Source organism: Camelus ferus, chromosome 1 (genome assembly GCF_009834535.1).
Source record: "Camelus ferus isolate YT-003-E chromosome 1, BCGSAC_Cfer_1.0, whole genome shotgun sequence".
NCBI classification, from domain to species: domain Eukaryota; kingdom Metazoa; phylum Chordata; class Mammalia; order Artiodactyla; family Camelidae; genus Camelus; species Camelus ferus.
This window is the reverse complement of record NC_045696.1, coordinates 13,193,925-13,217,463: the sequence shown is the minus strand read 5'-3', so window position 1 is coordinate 13,217,463 and position 23,539 is coordinate 13,193,925. Positions and strand designations below refer to the sequence as shown.

At 36.1% G+C, this 23,539-nt stretch overlaps 1 protein-coding gene across 1 annotated transcript in view; it reads left to right on the top strand.

The window, feature by feature from the left end:
- Window positions 1-23,026, top strand: part of GRIK1 (glutamate ionotropic receptor kainate type subunit 1) — a 354,625-nt gene extending 331,599 nt beyond the window's left edge. Inside the window, 3 exon segments of the mRNA XM_032476648.1 lie at window positions 1,366-1,591; window positions 6,373-6,623; window positions 22,568-23,026. Of these exon segments, the coding sequence (XP_032332539.1) occupies window positions 1,366-1,591; window positions 6,373-6,623; window positions 22,568-22,723 (633 nt within the window). The 3' untranslated portion in view covers window positions 22,724-23,026.
- Window positions 23,027-23,539: the final 513 nt, after the last annotated feature.

Genomic DNA, 23,539 nt, shown 5'->3' with positions numbered 1-23,539 from the left:
CTATAAGGTACTGTTTATTGAATTGCTGTTTGTCTCACAAGACCTTACTCAAGGGGCTCTTCAAATGCCTAACAATCCAAAATAAAGCCATCTGTCCTCCTTTAACTCATAAAGCCTACAGCATTAACCCAGATCTTAAATATAGTTAGGAATTGAGTGAGCCCCCAGGAACACTTGAGCATGAGTAACCATACTAGAGGTGACTCCACTAGGTATTCCATTTATTGCTTATGGCCCCAAATCATGTTTTAAGCTTCTTTGCCCTCCTGAGATGATAATCCCTGTGCATGCCAAGGGAGCTCTCTTGTGTGTGTGCACCAATATATACGGTGAGAGCTGAAGTTAGCTTGGAATTATCAGTAATTCTCATAATGTCTTTCATCTTCCAACTAAATGGAGGGGAGTGTTGATACAAATGAAGACAAATATAGAACAAAATTGGGACCAATATGGAAATTACAGAATAAAACTGTAAAAATGTCTATTTACAGATCACTATTCAAAAGAATAAAAATTGTATACCTAAGCGATATGAAAACTTAGTGTGTTTTAACAAAGAAAGTAAGATAATTAGTGGAACGTATAGATGCATATGTAATATGTATCATAAATATGGTTTATTACTGAGTCTATTGAAAAGCTGAAGAATAAGGGAAAAGGTAAAATCAGAGAACAATTTCAAATGAAAATTCAGTCATTATCTAAAATATAATTGCCATTTAAAATTAAACATGTACATAAAAAAGCATATTAATACAGTGAGAAGAGTTTTCTGATCTGAATTTTAATTTGAAAAGACCATTTGTACTCTAAGTTTTCCAGAAAAGATAAGAGTAATTGGCAGTTCTTTCATAAATAAAGCACAGAAAGTATGTGATCTATCCCAAGGCTGTTCCCTGCCAACGAATGTTGGATCAGCTATTGAAACTTATATGCTGGAAAACAGGAAGACAATGCTTACTGAAGTAGCTGAAGGGCCATGGAATAAGTGAGTAGAGTCCTGGGATGTGCTGTTAGCCCTTGGCCCAGTGGGGCTTGAGGACTTGCTCTTAAGTGGCCACAGTTCATTCGGCAAATGCTGCCATTGATACCAATGTTCTGTCTTCCCTACTGAAATCAGCAATGTCTCACATAAATGGGGCAAGACCTCATTTCCTCAATAGTTGCCTGAGTGTTTCCAAGTGTTTTACTGTGGTGAATCAGGCTCTTTTCAACCACCAAACTGAAGTCCCAGGATCAATGTTGGTTTCCTGCCTAAAGTGAAAAATCTTTCCTTTGCTATTTGAACCCCTGGAAATGTTGAATAGCTTTAGGACATGTGTTCTCAGCACTCTCTGCTGGTGGGTATGCTCTATTTCCCTGCAGAAATCAAAGATATCCACATATGAGAAGATGTGGGCTTTCATGAGTAGCAGGCAACAGACTGCCCTGGTCAAAAACAGTGATGAGGGAATCCAACGAGTGCTCACCACCGACTACGCCCTGCTGATGGAGTCTACCAGCATTGAGTACGTGACGCAGAGAAACTGCAACCTCACTCAGATCGGGGGCCTCATTGACTCCAAAGGTTATGGAGTGGGAACGCCTATCGGTAAGAGAGGCAAGGTATCGGCCCGACTGAGATGGGCAATGTCAATTACAAAGTCAGAGATTTCAGCTCCACATCCCGAGAAGGTCTACAGTGCCTTCAGTGGGCTAATAAATAATGATCATACAGAGCAGAGGCATATTATGAATTGAAGATTCCAAGATATTTAATAAACTTTCAACTCACTGTTTCTTTCAAGTTCTGCCACTGCATACTTGTTTGAGTATATAGATTTTGTTATTTTACCCCAGGCAAATTTTGTTAAAAGAATATCTTCCTGATTAACAATCTTCACATGATTTTCTTCTGTACCTACACATGCCTATAGAGTTTTTTCTATCTTAAAGTGTACTGGAAATTAACAAAATTAATAATAAATGTAGATGACGAAGTTAAAGGGCAAGTGTTCCATGTAGATGGAAAAGCAAAGCTATGTCAGCCAAAAGAAAAAAAGACAAAGGTTAACTTATAATTTGCTCTGGTAATGTGCTAGATTCAATCACTGATAACTATCTAAAATCTGTAAATATTCCTATTCCTTGAGTTTGTACCACCATTCTCCCTGGGGTTATTATTGCCTTGTAGGCATACAGACCCACACAGCTAGGTCTTCTTGCGTGTCTAGGATACAGACCTATATTCTGAATGCAAGGGACAATGACTGAGTCCCTCTCTAGGAAAACTCCCAATTTCCCTCACTACAGGAACTGTGTTGTGTAAGTTCTTACACGGTGGCAATCTGCTCTTCTCAAGTGAGTCATTGGTAATTTTCTGATAAGCATTCCAACGAGGAGAAACTGGAGGCCATCTTAGACCACTGGGCTGGTCCAATAAGAAATCTTAGTCAGAGTTAAATCAGATAATTACAAACCCAAGGTAGATTAGTAGTTTTGTTTTTTGAAGGGGATTATCTAGTTCAACACTCAACATCAGACAGGGGTCACAAACTCAAATGCTTACAGAGGCCAAACAGGTATAATTGAATAAAGCCTGCTTGTTTGAAGAGGTGTAGGGAATGGAAGCAACTGTGAAGAATTGGACATAACATGACTTACTGAACAGGGGCAGCTGCCTTTCAGGTCTAGTCAGTTGCAAACATGTGGGAACTTGAGCACAATGTTATTAGATATTTTATTTTTCATGGAAAAATTCAGATTTTGGTGAACTTTCCTGATGTGCTAATTGTAGCAAATTTATTTCAAAAAAAGACTAAGTAGTCCATGTTCAACTATTGATCAATATTAATTTGATTAACCAAATAAAAGTCAACTCTCTTCACCTCTTACCATGAATACATAACCAATTTGACTCCGTGCGCTCTATCTGGTGTTAGAAATATTTGCTATGAAGAAATTAACTACATTATTATAGTTGTTATGTATGTCCTCCAAATAAATCTGTAGAATGGTTAGGCTAGCGAACCTGTGACTACCTTCTTGCCCCTTTATTCCCAACAATTTTTCCTGATAAAAATGCCAACATTGCAAATGAAGTATATATATATTTTTTCCCAAGTGGTAGTCTCTCCTATAACTAAGTCAGTGTGTTCTGCAGAAGACTCAGTGGGATTGTTAAGACACCTACTGAAAAGATACTATGCTTCCTTTTGATTTGAAAATAATAGCCTATCTCCCTAACCAAGCTTTTTCACGTTCATTTTGGATAACAATGTGGAAGAAGCTAGACAGTTATTTTTCTGTAGCCCATCACCATGGATTTCAGTTAAATGGACCATGCATGAGACAAAAACACAAAAACACTGAATTTCCTGCCTGGTAATAATGATAAAAATAACAATGTGTATCACTTCTTCTGAGAATATGCATACTTTAATAGGAGACTTTTAATGGATATTCTTCTACTGAATGGAATATAAATCTAAAGGTAAAATTTTTGATGAGGAATGTGGAGGAAGCAAGGTGCTTCTTTTTGCAACACTCCTGAATTGAAGCATTTTGAAAATGACTCTCCCTTCATGTGAATGAGGCTGACCCTGTGATGGGTATCACTATGTCTTATATAATATGATACAGAGAGATTTAAATGTTCCAGTTCAGTCTACCTTTTGCCAACCTCAGGCATTATCTGACATACAAGTTCCAAAGCTGAAGCATTTTTCCCCCTCCCTAGATGAAAAGAAATACACTTCAGGAATTTTTCATAGTGGTTATAAACCTGTCATGCTTTTAAAACAAAAACAATGAAGGAATAATTGGAACAGATGGCAGACCTCAGAGAGAATACATCCATTGGGAATACAGCTGTTGGATAAATTTGTGAGATGTTTCTTCTATGATGAATTGACTCTTTAAGAAAGATCAGTTGCTATTCAGGAAGATCTGTGTGTATACGTATATATTCTTTCAAGTGACTTGTAATAAATTGCTTCCGATGTCATTCAGTCCATTTAAGCAACAGCAACAAAAATTGAAGCTAAAACATATTCAGATATAAACATTCTCCACATATTACTAGTCTTGTGCCTGACTGACTCCCTTCAGGCTCCAAACTCCTTCTCATGGTCGAAGATTGGCAAAGTCAGCTCAGTCATGACACTAAATTGAAGACTTTGCTTCTTAGAGATGCTCAGGACAGAAGCTCTGGATATGGGCCTCCTGAGGGATTTAAAACAAAACTTGAAGAGAATGAGAGCAGTTAAGGCTTAAACAGGTTACCAGGAGGCTGGAAATTACCTTCCTTAGAGACCAGCTTGAAACAGAGATCCGATCCCCGTCTGCTTGAGGTATTTTAGGCATCTTGCAGCCTGAAGGCAGGAGAGCATCAGTCAACATTTACTGAGTGCCCACTGTGTATACTGCTATGCTTCCTGCTGCAGATGTTACTGTACGGATCATTCTTACACTCTTTAAAGTATTTTCATGTGCTTTAAAGTAAAGCTCTCCTGGTTCACTTAATTGTTCACACGCTATAAGTATGTTAAATGGTGCTAATTTTGACACTAACCGTTATTCTGGGGGTGTTTAAGCAAGCAGTCAGTATCTTTTAATTTGGCTTTCAAGAGCCATTTTCCCACCAAAAATCCATAGTCTTAATTGACAAGCCACAGTCTGACTCCAAAACATCTTGCTCTTCTTTTAAAATTGATTTTGAGTCCGACAATGACTTTAGGAAGTCTTGGGAGGAATGGAAGAATAATGGCAAATGTTATCATGTTAATCCTCTGCTTTTCTAACTTAAACCATGCCCTAGAAATAAGATATATGAGAGGAGGGGCTGTGTGACACTGTGGGTAATGGGAGAAGCTTTCAAGGAAATAACACCAAGAGAAGTAAGGAGTATTACGTTAAATTCTTTCCTCTGCCAGTAACTATTACTTTCACCCATACGTTCGCATCCTAAATTCTTCAATTCTAAATAAGTAGTCTGGACTATATGGCTCCTAGGATCTTTTCTGATTCTAAAATGCCACATTTTTCTATTTGCTACTTTTTTTTTTTTTTGCATTTTTCTATTTCCACCAAGAAGAACATTAAAGTTTACAAACAGAAAGAGCTATGGTCTACTACTTTCCTAAAAAGTAGAAGAAACACTAACAAAAATTCTTAACATCTAAGGAGAAATTGAGTAAGGAAGTCTTACCGTCTTTTTGTTTTTTAATCTCTTCTTTGCATCATTGACCTAAGAACCCAGTTCTGGGCAAGCTATGGCTGGAGTCTGATGTTGATGTTCTTTAGCCCTAACGTAATCAAAAGTTCACTGGCATTACTAGAAGGTAGAGGATAAATAATATCAATAAAGTGCTTGCAAATTTTCTAAATCTAACTGAATTTTGTAAGACCTTTATATTATTTAAAACCTACTCTTAATAGTATCTTAATAGGTATATTAGTTAGTGGAGTAATTACTATAACCAACATCTATAAATTTTTAATGGCTAACACAGTAGATGTTTATTTCTTGACCTCACGGTACAGTTGTGGGTTGAAAGAGAGATTCTGCTTCACGCAGTCATCCTGGGATCCAAGCCCTTCCTAATTAGTGGTTCCACTATTGCTAGTGACTTAAAATCTTTTCCTCCTTGCTGCCTATCTGAGGAAAGTGAGGGAGAGATGTTGGGAGGATGTATGAGACAGGACTGGAAATAGTCATATATTGCCCTAGCTCTCAGTGACTAGAAATTGGTCAGTCACCACAGTGAACTGTAAAGGAGATAAGGAAATGTCTAGCAACTCTCCTAGGAAGCAGAGAAAGTGGCACTGATGTTCCTCTAGCCAGGCTGTCACAATATTTGACAACCAAAAGCCTAGAAAAATGTGGAATCTGCACAACAAAATTCCCTAACGTGGGAAATGATTCATGAAAACAAATCGCCAGAAGCAGAGGGATGTTATGGAATTCCCAGCTCAGCTTTTTCTTACTTAAAAGGAACAGACAGTCTGGGTAAGAGTTAATCTCAACATATCAGCTCTCTCCTTTCCAATTATTCAAAATACAGGATGGACAGGGAACTGTATTCAATATCTTGTAATAGCCTTTGATGAAAAAGAATAGGAAAAGAAACAGGAACTAAATCACTATGCTATACACCAGAAACTAACACAATGTTGTAAATCAACTACAGTTCAATTTAAAAAATAACAAAGTAAATAAAGTCAAGGAAAGTGTCAGAAAATACATAGGATTGAACTTTCATGCCCTTTGATGATCAATTTGTGGATTGGGGTTTTCCAACAGCTATAAAGTAGCTACCTCTAAGACAATAAACCTTCTGTGCATCTTCTTCAACCTTTTGGTGACCAATATCCAAATGATCTTACTTACAGGTTCTCCTTACCGAGATAAAATTACCATTGCTATTCTTCAGTTACAAGAAGAGGGGAAACTGCATATGATGAAAGAGAAGTGGTGGCGTGGGAATGGCTGCCCTGAGGAAGACAACAAAGAGGCCAGTGCTCTGGGAGTCGAAAATATTGGAGGTATCTTCATTGTTCTGGCTGCAGGACTGGTCCTTTCTGTATTTGTAGCCATTGGAGAATTTATATACAAATCACGGAAGAACAACGATATTGAACAGGTGAGTCATCTCTTTCCAGGACTGGGTAGATTTTAGTTTGCGTTATCTGTCTTAAGTTTGGGGTTTATAAGGATGCCCTTTGTCTGTAACAGTCTATTGAATTAGTTGCCCAGAAGAGCCATTTCTGAGTTAGAGCAAAGAGCTATTGAATCACTGCCGGGTGCTGCTGGCACTGTAGCCCCATCATTTATTAATGAAAAGAATGAACTGCCTTATACACTAAACCCAATTAGCACTATTTGGAATGACAATGCAGAAATTCCAAACTGAGTTAATTTCTTGAACAGTTATTTGCTTTTAAGATAGAAACCTTAGGGGAAGAAAGAAGTAAATTCAAAATTGGAAAAAATATAGAGACCTTCAAGAAAAATGTTACCATCTCTTAAGTGTAGACACTGAGCACATGTACTAATGCAAAGCAATTTACATAAAGATATAGATGTAATATTTTGAAACGGAGCTTTTACCTCTATCAAAATATGTTTTGTAAAAGAATAAATCACAAAAAAAATTGCCAGGAATACGATGAACAATACAGAATCACAATAAAATACATTAAAGACTTTTTATTTTTTTCCAAATTATAATTAGGATCATGGTTGATTTCAAGAGTCAACTATTTTTGTCTGTTAGTTGTTGACAAAAATTACACCAGGGGCTTGCACTATTCTGAAGAAGATGGCTGTGATTAAAGATAATTCCTTCGTAAGCATATGAGAATAAACAAACACAAAGCTCAGACCCACTGTAGAGCATTTGGTCACCCATTCAATTTAAAGATACCGTGTAGAATTTTGGAACTATGAATTATTCATTGTAAAACTAGTTTAATGCTCAGCTATCACTGTCTTGAAGTTCTTAATAATTTTAGAACAAGGGCTCCATATTTCCGTCTTGCTCTGGGCCCCACAAACAACGTAGCCGGTTCTGGTTAATAATCTCATATGAGTCCTACTTCCTTTAAGGGGAAACTCCCCTTAAACTCCCAAAGATGGAGATGATTGATTATAACCTGGCTTCGCCATGAAAATACCCCCGAATTACAAGACAATTGTGAAAAGATTAAGAACCCCTTTCCTAGACCTTCTCAGAGAAAGTTGTCTTTAATTAAAGGGAGAATGAACTGATCTGCTTTGTTTTAACTTTCGATTTGCTCTTGAGGTGTCTTGTTTTATGCAACTAATTTGAAAAATAAAAGCTTGTATATGTTATGCTTTAATGTGCTTCTCATAACTGCCAGCTTCATTTGATTTAAATTTTCATTTAAAAACCCATTTTTGCCTGTGATTTATTCATTTTTCTGTATTTTTTTCTCATTTCTTTTGCATGCAAGGCTTTTTGTTTCTTTTATGGACTGCAATGTAAGCAAACCCATCCAACCAACTCCACCTCTGGAACCACTTTATCTACGGATTTAGAATGTGGCAAATTAATTCGAGAGGAGAGAGGGATTCGGACACAGTCCTCAGTTCACACTGTGTAATCATTAAAAAAAAAAAAAAAAAAGGTGTGCCCAGTAGAAATTGTTTCTGCTGATTGGTATTGTTGATATCTGTATCTACTAAGCATAAATAGTCATAACTGCTGTCCCTTTGAGATAGCAAAACCCATGTACTCTAGATGTTGAATTCAATGCACTGGAAACACATGTGCATCTTATGTTGAAACAGAGGTATGTTAGGGGTAAAAGACTCCAGGGTATATGTATTTACAAGAATAAGCTATACCATCAAAAGAATGATTATCTTAGTTGTATTTTCATGCATGAAAAAATAATCAACTCTTTCCTCATGAAAAAGTAGATTCAGACTTTCAATTGTGCAAAGCACAAAAACAAAATGCTAATTTTGTGGAATTCTTTTCACCTTTGTGAAACTTTTTTTCTCCTCTTTCCTTTTCCCTGTACCATGCGTTCCATACAGCCACAATTTCCAACTACCCAAAGCCCCATCTTTTCATAATAACTCCTTAACAATATTAAATTTTAATTCAAATTGAGCTTACTACTTAAAATGTATTATTTATACAGAGATTCAAAGATGTCTTAGGTTTTAAAGACTCAAAAATGTGACCCAGAAAATGAAAAGTAAACTTGAAACTTCTAGTGTCACAGAAGAAGAGCATTAGCTAAGTTGAGTATCATTCAGGAAGACACAACACAGTCAAGAATGATCCCTGAATAGAAATTCATTAATATCAAGCTCTCAAGTAACATTTACTTGTAGAGGTTAACAATTTTCCAGTTTCAGATAGATAGTATGCTCAGAGTTGTTAAGGAACTGTGATTTTTTTTCAAGTTATAGATTATTTTTTACAAGCTCCAAGCAAAGTCCTGAGGTAGAAATTAATGCACAGCATCTTCTATTTTCCATTCACTCGCCCTCATTCTGTGCATTGATGAACATCTTTCCACAAGATGCTATTTCATCCCCTTTCTACTCATCCGGGATAGAGTGGTTGATTTTGTAGCAATCTTTTCTGAACCTTGCCACTTTCACACTCATTTCTCTGGATCCTTTGCCATTTTCAACTCATTCCAAGCATACTGAGGAGAAGGACAAGGAGGAGAAAATGAATAAAGGAAAGAATTTCCATACACATTAGTTACACATCTCTGTAGATTTATTTTCAACCTGCATTCAAAATACTGTAAATAATTTCCACTCTAACTGAGCTTGGTGACATAGAAAGCCAACTACACACTTAATTTGTTGTGATGGAGGATACCTGCTGTCCCTCTGAGCTTGTTTCCTCTTCACAGTGAACAGGGGACTTGAAGATGCCTTTCATCTTCCCTCAACATGGGATCCATTTGTTTTTGTTCTCCTTAATGGGGTCACCTTTGACATATGAAATGATCCCCCAAAATATATTTCTCAGAAGTAGAGATGTACCATCTGTGCAATCATGTAGCATTTTGCCTTCTCTTCACTTAGCTTTAAATGGGTTCCAATTTTTGAATCACAAATCTTTCCAATCAACTATATATTTCTCCAGTAAAGTGTGTTCAGGAAAGTTGACTCTTTTGCCCTCGTTGTTTCTCAGTCTTGTTTTCTTTTTGAAATAAATGTACTTTTAGGAAAATATCTATAAATAACACTAACATTTATTTACTGTTATTGAGGGAAAAGCAACATACTGTTTGCCAGGTCAGAGCTCACATTCTCATAGTCAATAAAATCAGATGTTGGGATAAGTATTATGTAATTAATAATTCATTGATTCTGTATATAGAAACCACAAGTTACAGAAATTAATATTCCCAAGGACTATTAAATAAACCAAAAATCCTACCCAGAAAGTTCAAGAACGATTAACAAAGTATAGATGATCAAGGTTAACAGTCACAAAACTTGCCTTTCTATGGAGAATGTCCTTCAAAAGTGTAATTCAGACATTTGAGTAAAACTGATATTTGTGTACTACTTTAAATTGTGTACTACCTAATTCTGATAGTTATATATTATTTTATGGTTTCCAAATATTTTAACAAACAGCCCAGCACTTCACCCTTTCCACAGTTTTATTTCAGGTTTGCTAACAGAGAACTAGATATCAGAGTCAGCAACTGGGAGTCCTAGAATTAGAATCAGAAAAGAATTTTCTAAATTAGCCAAACTTAGATCCAAGTTCTAGTAGAGTCGCATGCTGAATGGCTGTAAGTGACAAGTGACTGACTTTCTCGGAGCCTTGGTTTCTTAATATGTAATATTGGGATATAGTTTGTAGGTCATAAGGTTGTGATGAAGGCGTATTTTTCAAAATGGCTTCCACTGGCAAGTTTTACTCAGATAAAATTTTCTTGGTCAAGTAATCCATGGAGCAGTAGGCTAAACATCCCTTCACCACATGACATTTCAGTGTGTTTAATATGTTAACGATGTACTGAGAATTTTCAACAAGATGGAAGAGTACCCAGCACTTCCCAACTTGTTAGATACAGAACCTTTTTTTTCCCCAAAGTATCTTGACAGACCAAGTTTCTACAGATCATACTCCAAGGAACACTCGTATGATAATGTGTATCTTATCCAGTGATAATATACAATACATGAGATACCTTGCCTGGCACAGTGTTGCCACTCAGTAAACAATAATATTTATTATTTGGAATATATTTTTAACTTCTCTGAACTTCAGTTTCCTCTTTTGTAACATGAAGATAATACATTGATATATTTGCTTTGAGAATCAAATAAAATAACATAATGCCATAGAAAATGAGATCATTTATGAGTCCTATTAATAAATATTGGTTAACAGACAGTTTCTACAGTTTCTTATAAAGGAATTAATTTATTTGTATTGCTCATTGGTCACATCGGCAATAAATACAATTTACCATATATCTTAAAACAGAGTTGGTTTAGAAAATAGTTTTTCCAATTTAGAGATTCAAACCATCTCTGAGACCACTTTTCCTCACATAAGCATTAAAAATCAATGGCAGGTTCATTGTGCCCAAGAGAAGGACCCAAATTAGCAATACATGAGGTCCTAGAGCAAAAGATGTGAACCTCATCTCTAGAAATTTTAATTTAATCAGCCTTGAATGGCAACAGAACAATAGCAGTTTTAAGGTACCCTGTGGATTCTAGTGTGCAGTAGTGACTTAAAGGGGAAGCTTAGCATATAATTGGCACTCAGCAAGTCATTACTATTTATTGGTTGATTCTAGAGTTAGGACCATTAATACCAAGCAAGATACACAGCTTATATTTAGCATTCAATAGTTAATAAACCTTCTCTAGGAGACTTCAGGAAGATACTGTGCACATCTTCGAGATAGAAATGTCATTAGAGTCCATTATTAATATTCATGTTTCATTATAAGTGGTAGGCTTCCTCAGAATATTCAGGTGGGTAGTTCACTGCTCTCTCTGTGCCCTTTTCGTAACTTTTGAAATCCCTAATCACTTCAGACCCTAGGTTCCTTACACTCTCCACTTTCTCTTTTTATACATGCTCTCAGACCACCAATTCTTGCCATCAAATGACCACTAAGACCACAGTGACCCTGAGGTGAGGCCATTGCATTTTAAGTGAAATTTAGAAAAAAGGGGGCTTGAACATGAAATAAAAATTTTCAAATTCTTTTTTTTTTTTTTATGTCACTGGTTTCCAGACTTCAGAATACCCCTGAATCACCTGGGAAATGCACAGGTTACAAGCTGGGCCTCCAGGGACTCCCCCTCAGTGAATGTAGTCCAGGAATCAGAATTTTTAACTAAACCTGAAAGTAAATGCTTATAAGTAGTTTGCACACTAGTTCGTGTAAAAGATAGCTTACATACAGCAGTTTTTTTTTTCTAAAATTAGGTCATGTATATGACTTTTCATGAAAATTATCTACAATGCAAGAATTTTTTAATAGCTTTTCTTGCATGAGTTTTTTGTTCCAACAAGCCTAAATACAGTTGTTTTACTTAAAAGTAGTTGGTAAGCATGAGTTTTCATTAAAACTAGCTTGAATACCACAGTGTGACTCCAAATTAGGTGGTCTGTGTGAGTTTCTATTAACACTGACAGGTCATCTGTGTACTATATTTTGAGGAATATTGTTTAAAGTTAGGATGAGAGTGAGGAGGTGTGAAAAAAACTGAGAAGTGCATTGACATCTATGGAGAATGTAATGTTGTCTAATTTGTTTCTTAACAAACATGTATAACCTAATGCAATATGGAAAAATATAAAGCTTATTTTATTTTAGACTAAAATTATAAACTGAATTAATTTAGAATTTTTCCAGCAAAATTGGAACTACCTAAGGAATCCATGGTGGGTAGAGATTGTGCCCTTAGGAAAATCAGCTGGATTATATGATTATAAACCCACCCAAGGAAAATTATTTCCAAATACCTCACTGCATTTGCAGCATTATATTATGTTCTATATGAGCCATCTGTGACAAAGAGGCAAAATAATGAATCCCAATTAGTTTCCAAGCCCATGACCCTTATGCTCTAAGGTCTATTTCCTAGTAAGCAATTTAAAAGTAGCCTGAACAGCCTGGAAAAGCAAAAGGAAAGCAAAGCATTCTTACTTCTTGTACTATTTTCTGCACATCTAACTGTGCCAAATGGCATTATTAATTAACTCTTATAGATAATGAAAAATTTCTGCTCGATGCTGCAGTTTTAACTTGCCTTTAGGAACCATCTCATTATGCTTCTCACAGTTATGGAATTTTATGTCCAGATGCACAAGCATATTAAAATCATTTTTGCTTTCAAAATCCTCTCCACAGAGACATGTATCACATAAAATGGGATTCTCCTTTAAATTTTCAAAGAAATTCTATTTGCAAAGAGAAGGGCATTCTTGTGATAGAAAACCAACATTACGAACACGTCGTATGGTTTCAACACCCTGCAGAATCTGAGCTTCGTAGTTGTCAGCCCAAATATAGCTAATTGGCCACGCTGTACAGCAGTGTGTTTCCACATTACAATGTATACAGAGACACACAAAAATAATGACTAAAACCTGAGTGATGTAATGACACTGCTGTAGCTCTCCCTACTGATTAAAATGTTTAATTTAGCTTAGCCACAACTTTCTCTTTCCCTAATTTTTCAACTGGAGTTTTCAGACTTAAAAATAGTCAAATATTCAGATTTTTCAACTTCAAAAAAGAATGTCTTTAGTCAACCACAAGAACTAAGAAACTACTGTCTGCAGATAACCTGCTGTAATTTGGAATTTATCTTTCCTCACTGCCACTTGGCACATTATCAGATGCTTCCAAGTGTCCTCGGCTTTATATCTTCTGTAGTCTGATTAACTTATTTAGCAAGAGGTCTGGAGAAGTCTCTCTAATCACGTTATTTCTGTAATTGCGTAAAGAGGCTTTTCTTTGCCTGGAAACCCAAACATTCATTAATCAACAGAGAGGCCAGGAAGCAATTAACATCCTTTTAGAAATAACTTTTCCAACGTACAAGTTGGCAACATCTAGTAAACCAAACAAACTCTGAAAGATGTTTGTGACCCAACAGGGAGATGAATTGGGAATCACAAGCCAGGAATTCCTATGCCAGTGCTTCTGCTGAATGGCTTTGTGCCTTTAGGCAGGTCACTGTCCTTCCCTCATCCTCAGTGTTCTCAACTAGTAGAATGAGGGTGTTGCTCTTAAAATTCTCTTCCAACCATGGTATTTTTTAATTCCAGTAGAAAGTGGGAAGAAAATAAAAATGTAGAAGCAGTAAAAAAAAAAAAAAGCTTAAAGAATTTATATATATACATACATGCGTATAAATACATGTATTAGCATGTATGTATACTAACATATACATGAACAATATATTTTATAAATATATATTTATTTATTATGTGGCAATCCTGAGCACATTAAATTCATATTGCAATAGATGGAATTACCTTGCCCTGCCAGAACTTCAGGGTGGGATGGCTGGCTCTGGATGCAGAGAAAACAGACATTATAGCATCAGAGAATGAGAGGGCTCCAACCCAATCAATCATAACCAAATCATTACAAACACAGGGAAGATTACAGAAGTAGAATTGTTTTTGACTTTGATGAGCCTACAGAATAAGCTAAAAAAAAAAAAAAAAAAGAGAGAGAGAGAAGAAGAAGAAAAGTACCTGGCAAGCAATTTGAAGCTATGGAACTACTACATACTCAATCACAATTCCAGAAAGAGATCGATAGGGCTGGAGTGCCCAGGAAAGTCTCTATTCTGTAAGTGGAACTTAAATAATTCTGCTAAAGAGAGGCAAAGGGAAAAGAAGGAAAAGGATGATGCACTTTTATTTTCCATTGTTTTTACCCCTACCTTTCTCCGCTATCAATCATCAAGACTTTTATATGCATTGTTTCCTACCCAGAGATGAACCAAACTCTTAGCTTTTCAGTTTTAAGTGGACTTTACAACTTTGTACCACAGAGAAAAATCTTAAAAACCATAGCTTTCAATCTCAAGAGCTAGGTGTTTTGTTGAATAAGTTAAATTTCAAAAAGTTTATCTCTAATTAGCAAGAGCCAAAACCAGAGGATCAAGTTTGAGAAAATACATATAATGATGTTTTCCTACCTCTTTTTCCTATCCCTGACCAGTTTTTGACCACTAGGAAAGAAAGAACAAACTAGAGGGAAATCATTAAGCTTAGATGCTACCCAAATCCCTGAGAAGAGGCCAAAGAGAAGCTAGAGGACTGGAGATGAAAGTCATAGTGGCCTCTGACAATGACTGCAGAGAGGAGAAAGGGACTGTGGGTGCTTTGGGTTGGCAGGTAAACCCACATTTCTGCTGCTTTTAGGCAAAGAGAGCTGCTTACCTCTGGGATGTGAGCCCACCTGAAGCTTATCTTCACTGCAGAAATGACTCTGCTCTCTGGCCACTGGTTCTAGAGAACCTTCAGAGGCCATGGAAGACTCAGAGGACAGTCTCCAGGTGGCCTGATGAAAGGTCCCGATGACACTTATCCACTCAAGTGAGTGCTTCTTCTGAGAGCCTATGACAAAGAGGGGGCACAATGTCCCTGTGTTCTCAGGTCCCCACACTTATTAGGCTGTTTGCTTCATCTCACCCTTGGGAGTTAAACCCCAGAAGTGGCAAGTGAGGAACCCTTTCTTAAGTATTCCTCAGTGTCGAGGCTTTCCCATCACCTGGTTGGATGTTTCTCCTTGAAAGTAGATACAGGACAGTCCTATCTTCACCACTATCCCCAGTCCTATATACTGGATCCTGAAGGCTCTAAGGCGAACGTTTACAATTCAAAGTACTTTTTTTCCTCTTCTTTCAAACACCTGGCTATCATAATTAATAGCTTCAAAGACAGCAATGGCTTCTATAGATCCACACAAGTCTATTTAAGAACTCAAAGCTGAAAATTTGACTCTTTTTTTCCTATGTCATCTTTACCCTGAGGGCAATATATAAAAGCTCTTGCTGTAACTTTAAAAGTGGGGAAAAAAAGGTTGAGATTCAGAAGAACTGGAAAAAGCACATGGATTAATATCAAAATGTTCTGCCTCAGTGTGAACCTCACATTTCAAAGTTTTCCATGAAATTATCCCTAATGTTAGAAGAGAATGAACATACACATCCTTATACCCCAAGAGTTTGGAGGTATAGACCTGGACGTGCCACCCCAGGTGAAGAATTTAATAATTCTTAAAAATATAAATATATATATACATATATATATATATATGTATATATATATATATAAAATACACACATACATACAAAGAGAGAGAGAATGACATTTCATAGTATGCTTAAATTTAATATAATGGAAGAAAAATTTTTTCTAAATAAAATCTTTAAATAAAAATGAGCCCAACAGAGATGATCCTTGTGTATCTGACATCATAAGTAACCCTGTGTCCACCCCCTTCCCTAGATATATATTTTGGTTTGAAGACCTCAGATAGGAAAACAAAGAATTCTAGGACATGCATTCATGCAAAGAATTAAAAGCTTAAATCTAGGATTTGAGAGCTAAAACGTCAGCGCCAAGCCTTAGGTAAAGGAACAAAGATGAAATAGGAGAGAAAAGATGCAAAAGGACATAAAGATGGTGAAGACACGACATTAAAAGGAGCTAGGAAATGTGAGCTAACAGCGTCTCCGTGCTACAGCCAAAGGAAGGGAAGTCAGGACTGTGCGGGGTGGCCACCTATGAAGAGCCAGAGTAAAGCATCAAAGATGCAGGGAATTGGTCTGTGCAAGGAGCGGGCGCTGGGTCCCAGGTGAGGATAAGAGCAGGGACCAGACTTTGAAGTTTTAGTACAGTATTGAGATTTCTCCACCTGAGATTTTTGGCACAGACTCAGGAGATGAGAGTCAGCTTCCTCATGAGCTTCCAGGCACAATTCATTATAACCACTATTCTGGAAGCTAATATAATGACTAACTCTCAACCTCACAGATCCATTTTTTAAAAATCCCAGGGTTTGTTGCATGAAAGATGGCCCAGGGATTCTGAATGAACCCAGAAAACTGACAAAACCAGAGTAAATGGAGTGCAAATCCTGAGTTCTGGAACACAAGAGCTGTACACAAAGAAGCTGCATGCATAGCTGCTCCAAGCATCTCCCAACCTTTTCCTTCATGTAATTAGTGAGGGACGACTGAAGCTTGATCCCTGTTCTTAGATCATCAGTCGTCCTGTGGAGAAGTAAAACACTTGTGCAGATAGGTGACCAGACTTTCCAAAGTGGCAAGGTAGCAAATGAATGAGTAGGATTCTTTTGTCATATTCCTTAAAAATTTTCCTGACTCTAGGCCCAGAGCATGTTTAAAAATTTTTTTTTATTGAAGTATAGTCAGTTTACAATGTTGTGTCAATTTCTGGTGTGCAGCACAATGCTTCAGTCATACATGAACATACATATATTTGTTCTCATATTCTTTTTCACCATAGGTTACTACAAGATACTGAATATAGTTCCCTGTGTTATACACTATAAACTTGTTGTTTATCTATTTTATGTATATTAGTTAGTACCTGCAAATCTAGAACTCCCAATTTGTCCCTTCCCCTCTTTCCCCCCAGTAACCATAATTTTGTTTTCTAGTCTGTGAGTCTGTTTCTGCAGGCACAGAACATGTTGAATATTCTAGGTTTATACTCACACTAGACCTCAGGGGGTGTGAATGCTTAATCCTTCTTGTTAAAAAAAAAAAATTACTGAGACACTGCCTCTGCAGAACTATGATAATCATTTAACCAAATCAAGAAAATAATAGTAATAATATTCCCATTATTTCTCAGCCACCTATTCCCTTCTATACTTACTGATATTCTATATTTTATTCAGAATGTTCTTTACAAAAAGACCTGAAATCATAGTGTTTGCCTTTAAGTTATGGTAAGTATATACATAAAATAAAAGATTTTACATCTATAAAATGGCATGGATATTATCTATATTTTTTTCTTTTCTTCTAAGCATAAGGTGAAAATTTATTAGACATTGCCACAGATCACTTCAAGTATCTTTGAATAAGGAGCCTAATAAATTAAAGGGAGAAACCTATGCAAAATGCAAAATCTGTGTTATATTCTTGGCTAGTCCAGACTTCCTAAAAAATTAATTTGTCAGAAAAACCCTTAAAGTTATGTATTAAAAGTAGTTCATCTAAATGAATGAAAATATTGAGCACATAAATGTTAAATATATGATGAGAAATCAATCTGATATTCACATCCTGATGCCAAGTTTGTAACCGGTATGAAAGCCAATCCCAGACAGGTTAGCCTGTGTTCTTTCAATACTGTAAACTCTAATCAAATTGTAGCATAAAGCTTTTCCTACAACTTAAAAAAAAAAAATCATTCTCTGCCCTGGACTATTTTATTTTCTGAGGCAAGTGCAAAACAAGAAGAACTTGATTAACTTCTTCCAACTTTCCAGGGCAGTATTTGCCATAAAAGGGCAAATGTGTCAGGAGAAGAGAATAATTTATGTTAAGGTTCACACTAGTACCAAGAAATCAAACAACTGGGGTTAATTCAAAGGATGTGCCTTGCAGTCAGCAATTATAAAGAGAAATGAGCCAAAGAGGGAGGTAAACAAAGGAAAGAGAAGGGAGAGAAAGGGGGGCTCATTAGGGACACACAACCAGCACCGAAGAAGTAGAGAAGAGGAATGACTTTCTGCAGAATAAAGAAGCAAATCCTTCTCCTTTTAAAACCAAGAAAGCTACCATTCTAGTTGAAGATCCAGCTGTCGTCTCCAAGAGATTATCTTCTGCTTCCCAGTTTCCTTTCTTCTAAAGCCACACACACACACACACACACACACACACACACACATACACACACACCACTTTATCTTTGGATGGTATCAGGAGCAGCATAAATGGCAGTAACATTGTTTACTACTATAAATTCATTAGCAAATAAATTTCCCATCAAACTTATCAGCATAGGGATTCATTGTAAGTGGGTTCCTAACACAAAGGTGATAATATTTATAAATGGCAAGGAACTGCAGTGACCTTCCATTTCCTTCCTATAGATGAGCACCTGTCCCTCATGGGCAAGATACAAGCTGTCATAAAGCCTATAAACACATAAACACTGAAACGTGTTGTGGACTGGGTAAAAGAAATAATAACAGGCATTGAAAATTCTATGCTTTAAACATGTATAGGACCCATCTGAGCTAAAACACTCGTAGAAAAAATGCAAAGGAATTGATGCAGAGAAGGGCGTGCAAAGGCTAAAATGAAAGAGGCATCAACTTTTCACTGTTCCTTGTCGCCACTAAAAAAATAGAGAGAGAGAGAGAGAGATGATAGATGAGTGCCATAGACTTGAAATATTTTTAGTGATGTATAACATTTTATTTTAAAGAAAGCAAGTACTTACCATGTGCCACATTGTGCTAAGTATTTTACATCTGTCAGCTTAATGATTTTCCTAAAGCTCTATGAAAAGAATTCTACTATTGTTTCCATTTTACAGGTAAGAAAACTGAATCAAAGGAAAAATAAACACCTTGTCCAGTGTAACCCAGCTAACTAAGCAGCATAACTGAAACTTAAATTCCAGCATTCTGATACCAAGGGTCAACTCACAACTGTAATTCATGATCACATATGTAGATTCATTAAAAACACGAATTCCATCCACTGGAGAAAAATGGGAGGACCTAGGATCCTTGCTACCAGGGGAATCTCCAGTCTGCAAAACACTGGAGGACACTGCTGGTGTTCCCTACCTCTAGTTTCCCTGCCTCTATAACAAGGCAGCTGGGTGAACAACATTCTGTTTGATACTTTCTGATGAAAGCATTTAGGAAAAAATAAATAAAAGAAAGAAACACTCTGCCAACACTTTAATCTTTTAATCTTACTGTATTCTGTATAATCTCCAGTAAATGATAAATTATAATGGTGATAGTGTTTTCTTATTTTTGTGAGAATCTTGAGTCTTTATTAAATGATATGTTTTGGCATCGGTTGATATAATCATATAATTTTCTCCTTTATTCATATTGACAGATATTCTAGTTTTAGACCATACTCACATTGCTGAATAAAATTTCTACTTGGTAGTATTGATTAAAATTTTGCTATGCTACTAGATTTAATTTGCCAATATTTTTACTAGGAATTTTTGTCCTTGTGAATGAGATCAGTCTACAGTTTGCTTTCCTGAACTATTTTCATCAGCCTTTGCTAGTAAGCTTAAATGCTGACCTCATGAGATAAACTGTTGAATTTAAAAAAAAAAAAGAAATTTAAACCTTCATGACTTAAATATAATTCTTCTGTTCACACGAAGGGGTTCATGAAAACCAAGTCCAGTAGTAAAAGCTTTGGAAAGATGCTATAATTTTGGTCCTAGTTCAGAAGTTCAATCTTTATATATTATATATATATCTTTAATCCTGAGATTATAAAAGGCAACTTGATTAATGAATATGAGCCCCTCTTATGACACTCTGTGTTGAAAGACAACCTTCACAGTTTCATTTCCTGTGGATACAAGAGCATATGGTTTCCTTAAGTTCATGGCCAGCAGGGGCCTTAAAGGTCATCTTCCTTTGTGACTACAGCAAAAACTCAGAAGCAGAAAGGTCAGCCCCGATATCTTGCCATTTTCTTTTCGACAGCTGGAGACAAAATCAGAATCAAAAAGAAATCACAGTTTGTGACCAAAGACAGAAAAACCAAACCACTGATAAAACTATATTTATGTTCATTCTCACACTGGCAGCAAGATGTAAATGCTCAAGGTTAATCCAAAAAAGTAAAGATGTTTGCTGTATTTTAAGTCAATATAAAATTTGGAGGAGGACTGTGTCTTTAAGGAAAACTTAATTGAAACATATTGTCAAGATAAGACCTATAACTGCCTGTTTACCCAAAATAGGGAAGGAGGGATTTCAAGTCCCCTTCTGGTTGTGTCCCTATGAAGCCACAACTAGAGATGCATTTTGGTTGTTTCAGTGCAAAATAAAGTGAAATGTTGGAAATCAAACGTTTCAGAGTTCAAATAAAACAAAAAAGGAAAGCAATTAAGTCTGAGGAGTCAAATGCACTGAGTTGAAATGCAAACTCTTTATCTTACAAACCAAGTTTCTTGGGCAAATTATCTAATATCTCCAATAGTAAATTTCCCCATTATGTAATAGGCATAACAAGTCCTTCTTTATAAGGCTGTTGTGAAGTTTATGTGTAACAATGTATGTAAAATCCTTGGCACGCCTTCTTTTTCTCTCCCTGCCTTTCATTTTAATGATCTTTCTGAAACCAGAAATGTCCTATGCAAAAAAAAAAAAGTTTTCTTCCATTCAAATAAATTTCTGAACAAAGTTTGCAAAACCCCAATACAACATTATCTACCATAATGACACTATAAAATATTCATTCCATCTTAATAGCAATACATAAACATCGCATCACATAACGTTACAACAATTATATTTCATTTGTGACATACTTGCCATGACAATGGTGCAGTATAATTCATAGAAAACATTCCTGAATTTTTCTTTGTGTGGCATGACAGCCTTTCAATTCACTGAAGCCACAACTTCCCGTTTGAAAGAAAAGTAACATGCATGACCTGAATTTTCATTTTTCAGGACCATAGGAAAATGGAAATGAAATTCAAATCCTATAAACACTTAGGTGTAAAAGAGACAAAAAGTCATAGGCCAACAGCTAGTTTTTTTTTTAAGTGTATGTCTGGTAAGCCAGTAATTTACATCTAAGATCTAAATCTATACGTCTGATTTTCAAATCAAGTAGAACATTAAAAATACTGCTTATTTCAACTACATCAACTCTTTCATGGAACAAAATGGAGAGCAAATTTTCAAAAAAACCCAAAAAACAAAAAACATATTTGCACATTGAAACACAAGGACCACAGAGACATAGTTCACATGGGATATAAGTTTCTTCCCATCAGGCACTTACCCTAGAGAAATCATCTGGTGGAATGTTATTTGACTTTCAACCATGTGCATTTTGTGAGTTAATGGTGAAGGAATAATGCTTGCACTTTCATAAGCTTTACCATAGGCTTTTGAGGTTTTCGAGAATATTGTAAGAGCAATCTGATCAAAAACACTACTTTGTAGAAATCTCTATAAAAGCAGAAATTTGTCACTCAAAGATCTTATCTTGGCTGGAAGAAATGACAGCAAATTATGTCTTATTGCACCATTTATATATTGTGCATGTGACTAGATACAGCATAATTGTAATATATATATACGCATATATATGCCATCTGCATATGCATAACATTTTATAATCATAATTCCATTTTCTTTCTGTATGATGCCATCGTCTTTGCTGTGCAGTTCAGTACCATATTATTTTCATTTCAACCACAGCTGCATCATTGCTGCTGTCAGATCTCTGTTTTTTTGTTTTTTTTTTTTTTTTTGGTTTTTTTTTTTTTTTGGAGAAAATATACAATTTAAAATTGTTTTTTTTTCTTTTTTTTTATCAGAAAGGAAAGTCATCAAGAATTAGATTTTATTTTAGGAACAAAGTAAGGTTTCATGGGAGAAAAAAACAAAGCCTTGGTGTAGAGAAGGTTTGTTCACTTTCTATAGCATTACTGAAGTGTCCGTATGCCTTGATAAACCTATCAATGTTTGGATCATCTCAGTGGGGGAAATGACTTAATTTAACTCTCTTTTGGTGTCTCCACAAAGGTAAGTTGTCTATTTTGAGAGCCTACCTGGGTGGTTTTATGCTACTTCATTTGTGAATGAAACCCCAAAGTTTGCTCAGCTAACTTGCCGAGAATCAGTTTCCCCAAGTAAGAAAAGTGGGTGGCCAGTGGGTGGAGGAGGAGGTGTGGGGACTGGCTGGGAATTTATGTTGTGGCACAGTTGCCTTAGACCAATACCTCATATTCATTAAAACCTAGGCAAGACACGGATCGACGGAGGATGGAGATAGTGTGATTAAACTGATGCTCTATTATTTCATGTTCTCTAGTGTCTCTCTTTCAATGCCATCATGGAAGAGCTGGGAATCTCACTCAAAAATCAGAAAAAGTTAAAGAAAAAGTCAAGAACTAAGGGGAAATCTTCCTTCACAAGTATCCTTACTTGTCATCAAAGACGAACTCAGAGAAAAGAGACTGTGGCGTGAGCCACGAAAACACCTGCAGGAAGCTTTCAGGAAGAAAACAAAACATGCTCACTACAGGTGTTTGGAGAAAAGATTTCTGACAAGTGTGTGACATGTTTCCATGTATCTACACACATAACTCCGATTATGTGTACAGATATAAGAAACACAGAAGCTTAAAAGGCTCACAGAGACCGAGATTACTTGGAAAGTGGCACAGGTTCTTTTGAAATGAATTTGTACACTCAATTATTTTACCTTTTCTCTTTCACCCAATAAATTGTTGTGTGTGCTTTCTAAATAATAAAATGACAGTTTTTTTTTTTTTTTCAGAACAAGTTTGACTGTCAGTTTTTTCCCCACTGCTTGTTCCCATTCACAATGTTTGGTCACCAAGTCTCATCAGCTGTCAGATTTTCTAATTTGATAAATCCTGTTCAGCCTGACAGAGTCATTTCTGGCTGAGTTAAAAACCAAAACAAAACTTTGTTTATACCAAACACCTAGTTATTATAGTAAAGTGAAATCAACCATCTTTGCATTTTAAAATCTGATTTTATAAATATTTTATTTTTTTAATAAATATTTTAAATAGTACTTGGAATAGCACTGAATATAAAAGGAGATTAAAAAGGGAAAATTCATTCCAAAAACTGAGTGTCCACAACATTCTGGGCATTATTCTAGGTCCTGGGGATATGGCAGTGGGGAGGACAGACATGGTCCCTGCCCTCACATAGTTTATAGTAAAATGAAAAAGAATAAAATCCTATTACCCAAAGCAGGATTAGCACTTCTTCAGTGGAAGTCTGAAGCTGAGGGAGCTCGCCGGAGTAT